Below are 15,854 nucleotides of genomic sequence, written 5' to 3' on the forward strand. Positions count from 1 at the left end.
AATCATGAAAAAAAGAAAGAGAGAGAAAAAAAAATCAGATTTCATCCAACATTTAAAAAAGAAAAAAAAAATACATTTCTACATTATTCATAAAAATTTTTTTGCACTAGCCTACATGTTCAGGCAATAATAGAAATATTATGGGAGTATATAAAACATTTAGCTACTGTATATAGCATTATCAGCACATGAAGTAGATTTGTGTCTGACCCTGAAATAATTAGTGCACAAAGTTTACACGTTGCTTGTGTAATATCCATTAGCTTGCCTTCCTGGATTAAAACATATTTTTACAATATTGCAACATAACCAGAAACCCCCTCCCGCTGCCCACCCTTGATGCCACAGGACTCCATCCATATTTACGTTTAAGAGGTGCACAGGTTAATTTAGCAGTTTCAGTGGATGTATTCTAGAGGTCAGTTTCAGAGGATCAACTGTTGATTTCACAATGATTGACACTGGTGTTTGTGTCTTACTTCATCAGCCTAAACTTGTGTCTGCTGCATATTCGCTAATTCAGAAGCCACTTCATTTACCATTTCAGCTGCTGATTTCATCTTTGTAGAATCTGAAATACAAAGAACATGAGAGACGTTAAAAAAGAAGGAAGATCTTGAGATCAATTCTGTTGAATTTAGCATAAAGTTACCAATTACTAAGCAGTAATTGAGTACTTGTTCTTTTCTCGCAAATGGTGACAGTGTCATATTTGTGAACTCGGTCTCCAAAACATACCAAAGCAAGTGGAAAGTACTTGGATGATATAGATGAATGTTCAGACTGCAGGCAAATCGCATCATATTAGAAGAGTTGATTTGCTCACCATAGAACGTGACATTGAATTCCCAGCAAATGTTCTCTCCGCATCTACTGACGAATCTTAGTTGATAAATTCCAGTGTCACTGGTTCTGGTGTTCTTGATGGTCAGAGATCCGGTTTGATGATGCAGCTCCAGTCTGCCTTTGAATCTCACATCACCGTATGAAGTCTTACTGATGTCTCCATTCATTCCAGCTGCTAGGGTTTTATCTTGAAAGATCCAATGTACCCGCTCACCTATTTCTATGGTAAAGTCAGTGATTAGAATTAAACATTCTCCCACCATCGCTGACACTATCTTGGGACCGGACTCACCTGAAGAACAAACAAAGAATGTTACTCTTTACTAAAATAAATTTGATATTACATTGTCAAATTCAGCTGAGCTATCATGTAATTTTATATAGTTTAAAAGCACTATAAGGTAGTTTCCAGAAAAATATGCTTAATTGATCCCTGGGCCCCAATTTGAAAACCCATGTTCTAAACAATGCAAATTCAGAAATAAATCACACAAATAATGAAATGTTTATAGCAGTTTAATCCTTACTGCAACCAACTTATTTTGATAATAAATGATTCTGATTACTATTACTGCTTTCATTTACATGTAGAATATCAAAGCTACGTTTAAGAGGGAATGATCTCCATCCACTGCATGCAGGCCAAATTAATTAATGATCAATTTCGATGGGGATTTATTACAAATTCGTTTATGCAGCCATAGTCATAAAAGTTATCAATTGAATCTGCTGCTGGAAAAAAAACATTTTAAAGTGAAACTGAAGGACTCACAACAAATGAAAACTCTGAACTTCCTGTACGAGGATCTTCTGCTGCTGACGATCTGTAGTTTATAAGGTCCGGTTGGGATGTTCTTGATGGTGAGAGATCCAGTGTTCTTGTCCAGCTGTAGTCTTTCTCTGAATCTGTCATCGGCATCAGCGTATATGGTCTCTTTGGTTTCTCCATTCAGCTGTGCAATGAGATTGTTTTCATCTCCAAACATCCACAGGAGCAGATCATCTCTCTGTGTTTCGATATCAGGGTTTAGAGTCACATTCTTGCCCTTCACCCCTAAAATCATCATCACTGTGACAGTTGTGACAAGAGCACAAAGACAAAGAGAAACAGAGTTTCTTCAGAAATAGAGTTTCCAATATATAAATGTGTAAAATCAACTGGAAATGGACAAGGGCTGGATAATATATCGAGATTGATTCTGCGTTGCGGTCCGCTCTGAACATCTGAAAGCCCGGCAGATGAAGTGCACTTTCTGGAATGGCATCTTTCAGCCAAGTTTTATGAGTTTTATGAGCGCTGGATCTATAGCTGCCCACTGCTCCTTGTGCTTGTTCATAGCGTGTTCTCTTCTCACTGCTGTGTGTGTGCACATGGATGGGTTAAATGCAGAGCACCAACTCCAAGTATGGGTTACCATACTTGGCAAATGTCACCATTTTCACTTTGATGGCAGGCATAATTTTGAACTTAATGAAAATGAGTTTGACTCCCCTGCCCTAGCTGGTGGGATTTCATTGGGATATTTTGAAACTTTAATTAGCAGGTGTATTAACAACAGTAATCAACTCTGGTGTGACTGCTCTACTAGTGCACTTTATTCGAATAAGTGTGATACAAACCCTGGTGTGCACTAAACATGCGCAACCAAGACCCACACTTTCAAGGGATCTTGGTAAATTTCAAAATGAACTCTGGTCCATGCTCCGTTCATATTTCAGTTAAACCAGTCTGCACCAAAAACATCTAAGCGAACCAAAAACAAACAATTTCATGTTTGAAATGTTATGTTCATAAAGTAGCCTATATTAAAATAAGAGATAAAATAAATAAAATAACAGGAGTTTCAAAGTCAAAAAAAAAAAGTGCAATAGGAGGAAAAATAAGTTTCAATGCCTTTGCACTGTCTCGCATCAGGGAGCCACTATTATTCTACAGGGACTGAAATCGCTTTTGAATGTGTGCTCGATTTTTACTGTAAGACAGGCATCTCTCCTTACTATCTTCACGCAATAAGTGAAATCTGATGTGCTGTAATGTGACTGACTTCCACAGCAATCCTAACTAAGTCCCTTAACAAGCTCCATAGAATGCGTTATTCATTTTACAGGCCTTTCCGAATCACCATCTCCAAGTCTGTGTGTGTGTAACAGTGGCATTCCATCTGCTGTTTTGACCCCTTTACACATTTTTATAAGCTCTTTGTGAGTTCTCAATTGGTAAAAATACCATTACATGTACACACATACAACAAGCACATTTAGACCTGCAATGCAGCACTGTTTAGGATGATATGTTGCAAAATGTACATCATAAAGTCTGTTTTTTTTTTGTTTGTTTTTTTGCATGGAGCCTGTACAGTTTGAGCTGAATCATCTGCAGAAAAAACTGAAAGACTTGAAGATACTCACCTCTCACAGAAACATTAATTCTCTTGATTGTGGTCCCTTTTTTGCTGATTACCTTCTGTTTATAAACTCCAGTGTGTTCAGTTGTGATGTTTCTAATGGTCAGGGATCCAGTACTAATGTCCAGCCCCAGACTGCCTCCAAATCTCCCATCAGAAGTAGAGATATTTCCATTCCCTTCATTGATTTCAGCTATGAGAGTGTTTTCATCTCCAAACACCCACAGAATCTTATCTTTTTTCCGTATTTCAGCATTAGTCTTCAGAATCAAAGACTCTCCCTCCTTCACTGACACATTATTCACTTTACGCCACAGCAGCACATAGAAGCATAGAAAGATTTTTACATGTGAGTTAGTAAAGCTTCATTGAGCATAGGGCCTTTCGCACCTCAGAAACCTTTTAATAGAACCAGAACTAATTATGGAACTACCCACTTTTGAGCATTTGTAATCATTGTGTCAACTTATTTCACAAGTATGATGAACAGCGATAGATGGACGGATGCTGAAGTGCAGGATGTAGCACTGCCAGTTGTAATTGGGGAATCTTAGTCCTCTCCTTTACATATACATCAACATTCCATGTCCATTGTTGTGAGACACAACAAAAACTGCTCTGATCACAGCTTCCTCCATCCTCCTGTTGTTAACATTGTCCTTCTTTGTTTTTGTTGTTGAACGCTACGCACAAATGGCGTCGCTGTCGATCAGCTTGCATCACTTCCTAGTACACACTGTCTGTGTGAATGCAACCCTTTAAATGATACTGGGAAATAGTTCACACAAAATCATCCCAGTACTTTAGTACTGCATATTTAGTTCTGGAACTAAAGCGGTGCGAAAGGCCCTACTTTGTGTGTACTGATATTTTTAAGTTGGTAATAAACTGTAAAAATAACATGCAAAATTATAATAATAATATACAATTTTAACAAATAATTTATCTATATGTGTGGGGGCATAACATTTTGAAAGCCATTTGGTCTGTAAGAATGTTTTAGTAAAAACAAAGAACAAAATCATCTCACAAAGATGCTTTTAAAAATAAACTAAAACACAGCTACTCACGATTTATTACGATGTTGAATCTCTTGTTTGTGGTTCCTTTGCTGCTGCTGCTCATCTGTAGTTTGTAAAGTCCAGATTGTTCTGTTCGCATGTTCCTGATGGTCAGTGATCCAGTCCTCTTGTCCAGCTTCAGTCTGTTTCTGAATATCCTATCAGTACCTTCATATGTTACTCTGGTCTTTCCAGTCATTTGAGCAATGAGATTGTTTTCATCTCCAAACATCCACACAATCAGATCTTCTTTCTGTGCTTCAGTATCATCAGGGTATAAAGTGACTGATTGTCCCTCCACCACTGAAATTACCACGACTTCATTTGGGACAGCAGCGCATAAAAGGAGGAAAAAAGGTTGCCCTTAGATCAAGTGTGGAAGCTGTTTTATCAGTGATCATTTTAAAGAGGTCATGAAATGAGAAATCAAATTTGCTTTGAAACATCCTGCAAATTCCATACCTTAAACCATCCTCCTCATTATTAACAAAGCATTTATTTAATCAAGTGCCAATCAAAATGTCTTGTTTTGTATCTGAGGGGCTGCGTTCAGCCCGACAAGATCGGGGCAAAATGTTTTTCAAACAGAAACAGTGGTGCATAAAAAACCCAGTTCTGATGATGCAAGAGTTGCAACTATGGCAGATGAGAAGGCCATTATTTGTGTTCTTTTTGAAGAATGTTCAGAGCCTGATGAAGTTGGTATAAATACGTGTTTTTGCCTTTAATCTAAATAAACGTGCAAACAATATACTTGCTCTTGTAAATTCATTTAGATGTAGATTACATGTGAGTTGTCTCTTTCTTACAGTGTTGTTTATATTTGTTGCTCCTGATTTGGCTGACATTTTTGACACACCCACCAAACAAGAGAAAACGTATCTTAAAACCTGTTGCACACCATTGCATGTCATTCAACCTGGAAACCATAGCAAAATGTTGCGCACCGGTTTGAGCTTCATTTGCAAAAACACCGCCTCCAGAGCAAAGTTTGAACGAATAGTCATCGTCTCACCATAGGCTCCGCCCACTGACGTTCACTCGCTTAATGGCTGACACTTGATTACACTGAATGTGAGTTTCGCTAGTGATGGGAATTACGGTCCTTTTCTATGAACTGGTTCTTTCAGACAATTTGTTTCAATGAACCCAGTTCATTGGTTATTTTACGTCCTAAAGTAATGATGTCATTTGCGATGACATAATGATAGGAAGTCTACCATCCTGGGCCGGGATGAAAATACACATTCAAATTTTCAGTTCATTGTACTGGTTATTCGAAAAATGATGAAACCGTTTTTTTTTTTACATTCTAGCTTTCTGCACTCACCTGGTTTTCACTCATTTCACTCCAGCACTCCTATATCTACTTACAAGTTGTGATGCGTTTTCGACACATTACAGACAGCTGTGTTTGTCAAGTACAGTTTTCTCTATCTCCACTATCCTACGAAGCCCTGCATCAGCTGTTTTGCAGATTTGTGCATTGACTGTGAATCCCGATTTAAATCCTAAATATCAAACATGTTTGATAATAATCGGGGCTGCCCCGATTTGTGTATGAGCAGATCGGGAGGTTCGAACATTGGGACAGATTGAAGTGATCGCAAGATGTTTGCTCCGATTCTCGGAAGGAGGAAATTGGGACTAAATCCTGTACTGTGAACAAGGTTTTAGAGGGAGTGTCAAGCACATTAAAAACGTGAATGACTTAAGTGAATTTGTGGAATAAAACTTACTGGAGACACAAACTGTTTCAGACAATTCTGTCTGATTTGGTGAACTGGTTCAACCGGTTCACTATGACGAACCGGTTAAATTGAACAATTCGTTCGTAAACCGAACATCACAATCTTGTCTACATATGATACATTTTACAGATGCGCGTTCACTTTCTGACACCATCCATGTGTTTACGTCTGTCATCAATAGGAGAAATGGAGTAAAAGAATGGCACATTTTCATGGAGAATTTGCAAAGAAAGATGAATTGTACAAGATCTGACTGCAGTTCCGCCACAATTTCATAAGTAAATGATTTAATAAGGTTTTTTTCTTGAAATTTTAATTTTGATGATGTTGTCAAAACACATGCAAAAGCAAGGGCAGGACGTTGATACAGTTTCCTATGCAACGATGCTGGTCAATTCTACATTAAACATGATGTTTTACGGCCTTTTTGTTCAACATAACAGTAAAGATTGTGGGGAAACTGTATACTTTTATCATTCATCTGTGCATGTTTATGTTACATCCGTAAATAAAAGGAAATAAAATCAGCTACTACTAAACGCAATGGAAAGTGCTTTAGTACCACAAAACACTGATTATGCAGGTAAAAATATAAATCTCTAAATGGTTTTACGGTTTACCAATAAACTGTGTTATAGTGTTAGATTATATAAAGATCTCTGTCAGATAATACTGTGAGTTTGCCTCACAATCCCTCCTCCCTTCTTACTCCCTCCTTTCCACATGTTTCATATTATTGTTGGAGTGTGCAATCCCTCCTCCCATCTGGGTTCTTCCTCTATCTATTCTTTCATTTTATGTCTCTTTACCTCAATGTATACACACATGCACAGATGATACATAGAGTTGAATCGGTGAAGAATGGCAGGGGACCTCTGTGGGCCCAGGTTACTTGGTTTAGTTTGTCCTATACTGAAAGTTGAAGTGTTCTACTGCCAATATTAGTCCTTATATGTCCAGTAATTGCTGACTATATGCTTACCTCAGCTAACTTGTTGTTTTGGCTCATACTTAACACTTGTGTAATCCATATCTCATTGGATAAACTAAAACACCATCCCTTGCAATGCAACTATAATGTGTGAATGTAATAATAAACTTTGAAGAAGTTTGTGAGCAGACTAAAATGCTTAATGCTTAATGTTCATACTTCTTTCCATGGGCCCATGTAATAACTGAGAATTGTCAGAAGGCATCGAAACAAAGAAATGTGTTAATTTAACAAATAGTTTCCATAATTTTACCTTATCTGATATGAATAGCCAGACCGTTCTCATCCAAAGGCGTCATATACTGACCCTTTTGACAACATCCTACGCACATGGCACCCTCTAGCGTCAATATTAGACGCAGATAAATATGGGCCAGAAGGCGCCTCCTAGCGTCTAACCCTAACCCTAACCCATAATCTGTGTCTCATATTGACGCTAGAGGTTGCCATGTGCGTAGGATGTTGACGAAATGTCAAAAGGGTCAGTATATGACGCCTTGGGATGAGAATGCGTTAGAATAGCAATTATCATGTCTATCATTTTTTTTTCAAATATTTCTAATGTCTAGATAATTTTGTTCAGCATGTTTAAAACTCACACAAATGTATGGTAATGTATCAAGCTTAATGTCTGAAATAACTGGCAATAAAGAAATGTGATCATTATACTGAAAAAAAGTATGGTTCTTACCTCTGACAGTTACAATGAATATTTGAAACGAGGTTCCTCTGCTGCTGCTGGTCTGTAGTTTATAGACTCCATTGTGGTCAGCTGTGATGTTTGTGATGGTCAGTGATGCAGTCTTGTCTAGTTTCAGTTTGTCTTTGAATCTCCCATCAGTACCATCAAAGGTGCTGATCTCTCTGGTTTCACTTTTGATTTCAGCTATGAGAGTTTCTTGAGGACCAAACATCCACAGGACCTGATCATCCCCTTTTATTTCAGCATCAATTTTTAGAGTGACAGATTCTCCCTCCATTACTGACAAATACTTCTCTTCATCTGTCACAGCAGTGCACAGAAACAGAGAAATGAGGAGAATGTAAGTGGATGAGCACAATTGACAACTCAGAAACACTGAGAAGATTCTGTGATCTAATAAATCAAACCCCAAGAGGCCGCCAATCACTTTGTTAGAACCACAACTGTTTCTGAGGAACTACATATAAGGTTAATAAGCCTTGTGAAGCTGTGGTTTACAGTGAATTTATGACAGCTAAGTTGGTTTTAGACACTCCACTTCGTGTCATCCCTAACAACGTCCCTTAGCTTTTATACATTCACTGTAAACCACAGCTTCATGAGGCTTATTGCTTTTGTAAAATGGTTATTCCATAAACGTAGTAAGGTTTCACAGAATACAACAGGAGCAAATAAGTTGAAATTATATAAATAAAACGTATTGTTCCATCAAACAATGTAGTTGTGTTGAGCTCCCTAAAACTACGTTCACTGTGCATTTCCCAGAAAATAATTGCACACCTCAGATTGTTCGACATCCAATCAGATTCAAGCATTCTGCCCCGTAGTATAACAATTGATAACGGTTTACATTAATGTTATGTCTTAATAATACAAGTTAAATTAGTTAAACTCTTGCTATATGAGTTGAAATACTTACATGTTTTGCATAGTTGTCCAGTGACTGTGTCTTCCTCTGTCACAGCAGGAACTAGAAATGTGAAATGAAATTGTGAGAATGTAGATGAAGATGTGTGGTTCCCTTTCAGTCAGTCATGTTCAATGTTACGTCAATGATGAATTGGGATCTCGCTAGAGAGATGAATCACCTTTGAGTGTTAACAAAACTAGCCGATGGATGTTGGCGTGCAAGATTTGCATTGTGCACCCCTGATGCTGAACTGATGTTCCTCACGACAGCCCCTCCTTGGCGTATTCCTCTGAGGAAGGATCTCCTTTCTCAGAGAGGGGGCACACCCTGGCACCCACACCTAGACCTGTGGAATATCCACATACGGTCTCTGAACAGGATGCTGAGGTTCTAGGTGGTTTACCTCCAGCAGTAGCAAACACCATCAATTCAGCTAGAGCGCCCTCTATAAGGCATGCCTACGTGCTGAAGTGGAACCTGTTCGTTGATTGGTGTTCTTCCCGAACGGGGAAAACCCCTGTAGATGCCCGATTGCGGTTGTGCTCTCCTTTTCTTGCCGTTTACTGCACATCACGATGCAGTAGATGGCAAGTCCGTTTGGAAACACAACCTGGTCATCAGGTTCCTTAGGGGGACAAGGAGGCTTACCTTGCCCCCTTGGAGTGAGAGCACACTCTACAAGAGCTGGTGTAGGCTCTTGGGCTTTGGCACGGGGTGCCTCGATATAAGACATCTGTAGTGCTGCCGTCTGGGTGACACCTAACAGGTTTGCAAGATTCTATAATCTCCGTGTAGAGCCTGTGTCCTCTTGTGTACTTGCCTCAGATTGCATGTTATCCTGGACTCCGACTCTTGCTGCGCAATTCCCCTCTACGGACTGAATATGTGTGCTTAAGTGCTTCTCAGTTCAGTTTCCCTTTTGGTGAACACTGTTGAAGTTCCTCCTGCAGCCTCGGCAGTCAGGCGTGGCGGAGCGCAAGTCGCCAGGTCCAGCACTCGTGTGTATGCCCAAGGTCAGTCCTTGTGCTGGGCTAGGTGCCATGTGTAGTGATTACTCTATTGGGTACGTTTTCCCAGTGTTATCCAATTCCCACAGTATGAACAGCAGTGGTGGGTTCCTTTGACCTAAGCCCAGTCCTATCTTCCACCCCAACTGGTATGGGGGGACTTGCCGGCTTTCGCAGGGCACTGGAGAGGGTCAGCAATAGTGGCATTTTCCATACGGATCCCAATTCGTCAGTCTCTGACGTAATCTTGAACGTGACTACCTGAGAGGGAAACGTCTCGGTTACATATGTTACCCCTCGTTCCGTTAAGGAGGGAATGGAGATGTTACTTTCCGTCGCCACAGTTGCTGTACCACTGCTGTATGGCCGAGGCACACCGTCACAGGTACTCCTCAGTGAAAAACTGAATGTGCGACTACTCGCGCTCTTCTTATATACCCGCACTGCGGGGCAGGGTGTGCGAAGCAAATCTCACACACCAACATTCATTGGCTTGTTTTGTTAACACTCAAAAGGCAATTAATCTCTCTAGCGAGGTCCCAATTCATCAATCACGGAAAAACATTAAGTTAACCCAACGATGTAAATTCTGACATTAATTGCCCTCATGTCATTCCAAACTTGACTTTGACTTTCATCTCTGAGACAGAAAAAAAAGAAAATTAATCAAAATATTTACATACATACAGCTTTTCAAATTAGTTAAAGGAGAATAAATAATAAATCTAAATATTATTTGGGTCACTACATTTTAAGATCCGATTCTCACTATTAACAAACCATAAACTACGACTTTAGCCTCAAACTCCTATTAGTAAGGTAGTTGTTAAAGGGAAGATCAGATGCAAAATGCACTTTTCCAAGTTGTTTGAACATAAATGTGTCTTAAAGTGTGTGTACACAACCACTCTATAATGATACAATTTGCCCAGTGTTTTTATAAAATCCACCAAAAATCATAATCACTTTCTTTTTTTGTGTGTTTTGTTGTTGGATGTAATAATGAACACAGCAGTCATCATTTACTCCCCACATCTGAACTGCTGAAGATGCAGAGGATTACTTCTGTTTTTGAATGTGCCCCCTGATCTACATAACTGCATCTATCTTTGCGTGAATCTTTCCGTGATCCAGCTTCACCTACAGAAGAAGTGAACATAAGCTTTTTTTCTATGAATCATTACAAACCGCCCTTTCTAATAAGGTGCTAGTAAGCAAGTTCCACGACGAATGCGGGTAAAGTTTCCATTCTCAGAGAACTGCTGCTCACCCCATGGAAGAGTTACACTACCACTGAACATTTTTAACCAAAATATGCTATAGACTTTTCATGAAGACCATAAAGAATCATACCAACTTTGGAAAATGTCTTCTGATGTCCCCTTTAAGTTAAGGTATTGTGTAGGATTAGGGATGTAGTATATGGGGTCACAAAGAATTAATGCTTTATAAGTACTAATAAACAGGCAATATGTTAATAATAGGCTTGTTAACAATCAGCTAGTTAATAGTGAGAATTGGTCCCTTTATTCAAGTGTTACCTAATTTTTTTTTATTTATAAATAATCATTTTTGTAAATGTTTCTAAATTATATATTTTTGTTCTATGTGTAATATATCTTTTATATATTATTTATACATATTTTCTATAAATAAAGTAATACTAATGATCAGATATGAAGTGATAGATGAACTCACTTACAGTAATAGGAAACAAAAGCATTAAAGCAAAGAGAAAAAAAAAAACACCAGTGCATCTCCATGTTCAGAGTTTCTGTAATAGTGTCTAAAAGAAGAAGCTGAATGAAGCCATAAACAGTGACACATACAGATGTGAGACAGACAGCCAACACAAACCTCAAAACAGCTACAGCAAGCTTCATGCTACATGTCTCAGCCTTGCTCTTAGTTCTGTGAACTATAATGTAGTTGTGGTCAGTTCTGCATTTCTAACAAATATACAGAAATTAGTATATTGCATTAGTATTATGTCATGCAACTCAGTATTGGACAATCACACATTATATGAATTATTGCATTAAATTACAAACAGAGCATGTGGTAAGAAAAAACAACAACATAGAAACACTGAATATGAACACACATACATATAACTCTACTGACCGAAAATCTCAGTTTGCCATTTCAGCTGTTATACTTACTCTCGTTTAACATTGGTTCAGAGATCTCTGGGTCTTGACATATCAGCACATAGAAATGGAGAAAACAGGAGATCATTAGAGATGATCCACACCATTTTTTTCAAACACCATTTGACGACTGTATGTGCAGTTAAGTGTTTTTTTGGTGAAAATTTTCCTCTTTGCTCATCAGTCAATTACAATACTATTACAGTCCTTTAACAGAAAAGTTTCTATGAGCTATTATAGCATTAAAGAGAAAGAGAGAGAGCTCAGTAGGATGGCATTTGACTTTTTTTTGATTGACCCATCCTTTTAAGCAAGCATAAACAACTAAAACTAATGAGCAGATAAGAGGCGACAGATTCATTGACACTTGACATTTCTTTTTCTTGTTTTACATCTACATCTGTGAGGTGAGATGAAGAGCACAGGCAGACCAGCTACAATTTAAAACGGCCAAAAGAGAGCAGGATTATGATTTAAGGTCTTTTGCAACCTGTGTGGTCACAGATGTTATTAAATATTGCAGTAAAACAATCATTAGAACAGTGGTTTTCAACCTGTGGGCCGCGGGCGCCCCCCTAGTGGGGGGCCCGCAATTACTATTAAAATAAATAATATATTTCATATATATAATTAAATAACAACACATTTTTTAACTGTAACTATGCTTCCACTATTCAAGCTTGCGGTTATTAAGAATAAACCACCAATTTATCTTTTTGTTGTTTTTTTTTTTGCAGTTGGCAGCGCAAACATATATGTTTGGTTGTGTGGGCCGCGAGTTGAAAAAGGTTGGGAACCACTGCATTAGAAGATCTGGTGGTGACAAAAATAACTATTGACTATGGAAAATCATATTAAACATTCAAACTCTACTGTGTCATGATAAAGCTCATGTTACACTTGCTGTATGAGTTGTAACACTTACCCATTAAACGCTTTAGATCAAAGATTCTGTGGCGATAGTAAAAAGCAACAGCAGCAGCTGCAGCTATCAGTAAAAGAGTAACACATATTCCTGCAGTAGCACCTGAAGACAGTCCTGATTCTGTAATGATAAAGAGAGACAGGAACAAACACTTTAAACATCAGTACTGTATAACATGAGAGAAGATCTGATAACTACATCTCTATTAATGATCCCTACTTTCATTTTAACATTGAAACAGTAGTGAAGATTAAACAATTAAAATATTGTACCATTATTATCAGAAATCCGAGTCTGTATTTATCACATATTTTAAGCTTAGAATTCTTCTGGGAAAGAAGTTTTGAGCTCTGAATGTTAAAGTATAAAGTCATGAAGTTTATTTGAAAAGGAAAATCTGATTCCTCATGATTCGGACATCATCACGTCATCTGAATTACAGACAGCTGATGAACAATCAGATCTGAATCTTTCTAGAACGGTTGTATAAAATCAACATCACGCTTGCCATCGTGCTGCTGTTATCAGTCATGTGGTCACCTCTGGACCAATCACAGCTGTGATGATAATCAGAACAACAGCATGACTGTGATATTGTGAAACTAAAACTATGATAGATTGCTGAACACAGTGTAGTAATGTTTTGTTTACTGCACCTTAAAAATCAGTTCAGTTCAATTTCATTTATTAAGTAATAAACATTTGAAAACAACTTACTAAAACAAGTATCCTCACCTAAAACAGTAACAGTGAAACTCTTAAATGAGGTCCCATCGTTGAGGTCGATCTGTAGTTGATAAAATCCAGAGTGTTCAGTTCTCATGTTCTTGATGGTCAGAGATCCAGTTTGATGATCCACCTGCAGTCTGTCTCTGAATCTCTCATCAGTGTTACTTAACCAGGAATCACCGGTAGAACTGTCAGCAATGGTTGGACCTTCAACTCCAAACCTCCACACAAACTTAATAATTTCCGGTATGTGAGTGAGATCAGTGTTCAGAGTGACAGTCTCTCCCTCCATCACTGACAGTAACACTGTCTTCACTTCTTCTGTTTCAGCACCAAACACAACTGAAGAACAAACAGAAACAGTTTCTCAGGGATTAAACTCACAGAACATTGTACAAATTTAACACATCATTTACTCTTGTCTTATAAACACAAGCTAAAAATAAAGATTTTTGCAGTCCACCAAATTAATAGGAGAAAATCTCATTCATTTATCTAGAATCTATGGATTACATATATTTATTTAGCAGACACCTTTATACAAATCTACTGGATTTGTGAAGTGCAAATTTTAGTATTTATTTAGTAAAATGGCCCTCTGTTTGCCAAATACAGTAGGTGCCCTTGGCAGAGTATTGTAGTGCCCCTCCTTCAAAAAAACAAACACTTAATATAAGGGGTCAAAATAAAACATTAATACAATATAAAAATAAATAAATAAATTGTAATTCAATTGTATTATTTATAAATTACAATTTTAGCTCTAGAGAGTTAACAATGGCTCTGATTTATTTAATACAGTTGTCTGATTGATGTTATAGACTCAGGCATTCAGAAATCACACAAAATAAAATGAAGCGGTTTTACTGCGATAAAACCATGGTTAATTATGGTAAGGGCTGCGAAGTCCACATGTTTTTTGTTGAATAAATTAAAGAGACTGTAGCATTTCTAGCTCAAAAAGATGGCCAAAAATTAAATATTAAGTGGACCTTTGAAATAAATGTTTGGTCAATATTAAACAAGGATTTGATCGTTTTGATCGCCTTTGCAGGCATTTGTAATAATGTATTTTTTTTATTACATTATGTATTTTAAAAGTGTTATTCAATGTAATCATATGACTATTATTAATAATAACCAATTGCCTAGTTGTTTTATATAATACATTTTAATTCATGGAAACTACAATATTAAGTCAGATGCATTGTTGGTGGCTAAATTATTGCCATAATAAAACACGTTACTGTCAACAGTCAAAAAAGTTTCACAGGATTATGAATGTAGCTGCCTGCAAGTAATGCACAGTCTTCATCTTTTCTTCGCACTGATGTTCCCTGATATAGCCTAGCCCTAGTTGTTCATGTGTATTCAGCCAGACGCACAAATGAAGTGGGAGAGAGAGTCACGTGCTTATACTGCCTACTGCTTACACCATAAAATGCTTAAAAATAAATAAATAAATAAATATATATATATATATATATATATATATATATATATATATATATATATATTATATATATATATATATATATATATATATGTATATACTGAGATAGAACGACAGTTTTTTTTGTTTGTTTGTTTTGAGCAACTGTATGGCAAACTGCGTAGCCTACTCTGCGTATAGAGAGCGGCGTACTGTGACCCACCCAAACTTGGTATAGAAGGCCACAAGTGGCATGTTGTTTTAAAAAGAAAGATTTTATACAGACTAAGATTCGTTGAAGAATTAGGCTAGTCTTGCTGTTTATGTTATGAATAATCACTGGTAATATAAGAAATATATATTTATAATTATTATATATAATAAATAAACCTTAAATTTCTGTCGTGAAAGTGAAACTAAACATGTTACGAATAACCAGAAATCGTACACTTACCGCACATCAGTAATAAAAACAGCTCGGTAATGAAAAAGCTCTTCATATTTTTTTCTGATTCCAACGAAATTTCGATGATTGAATATAATTTCGCTGAATATTATACGCACTCACCCGATGGGCGGCGATAACTGTTCACAAAGTCACTAAACTAAGAGATTTTAGACCGACTGTTATTAACTAATGAATTTATTCGTGTTTCATATGCTAAAAAAAGGCATTAAGTTTCTGTTCACAAATCTGGCTCCTCAAAAGAAGACTTTTCTTCTTCTTTTTCTTGGCACCTCACATTCTCAAATGAACACATTACCGCCATCTGCTGTGGGTCACGAATGAAATTTAACCCGTGCATCAGCCTTAGATTAATGTTGTATATTAAGCCAATCTGCAGATTAAATATTTTAATTCTATTATAATAAATAAATGCCTTACAAAGACACGAAGGAAGATCAGGTTTTTGTTTAGAAAAAATAACGTGTACTTTGACAGT

The 15,854-nt window shown here is 37.3% G+C and overlaps 1 protein-coding gene across 1 annotated transcript; it reads right to left on the reverse strand.

The window, feature by feature from the left end:
* Nucleotides 1-84: 84 nt before the first annotated feature.
* LOC132160256 (uncharacterized) lies at nucleotides 85-15,609 on the reverse strand. Its single transcript, XM_059569994.1, has 11 exons — nucleotides 15,365-15,609; nucleotides 13,485-13,820; nucleotides 12,750-12,869; nucleotides 11,837-11,869; nucleotides 8,677-8,727; nucleotides 7,746-8,057; nucleotides 4,322-4,630; nucleotides 3,256-3,555; nucleotides 1,619-1,915; nucleotides 827-1,138; nucleotides 85-571 (listed from the first exon to the last, which is right to left on the reverse strand). Exons 1-11 carry the CDS (start codon nucleotides 15,408-15,410, stop codon nucleotides 489-491), a joined length of 2,199 nt encoding a protein of 732 aa, XP_059425977.1. The 5' UTR covers nucleotides 15,411-15,609; the 3' UTR covers nucleotides 85-488.
* Between the last annotated feature and the right edge of the window lie 245 nt (nucleotides 15,610-15,854).

This window comes from Carassius carassius, chromosome 16 (genome assembly GCF_963082965.1).
Source record: "Carassius carassius chromosome 16, fCarCar2.1, whole genome shotgun sequence".
Lineage (NCBI taxonomy): Eukaryota > Metazoa > Chordata > Actinopteri > Cypriniformes > Cyprinidae > Carassius > Carassius carassius.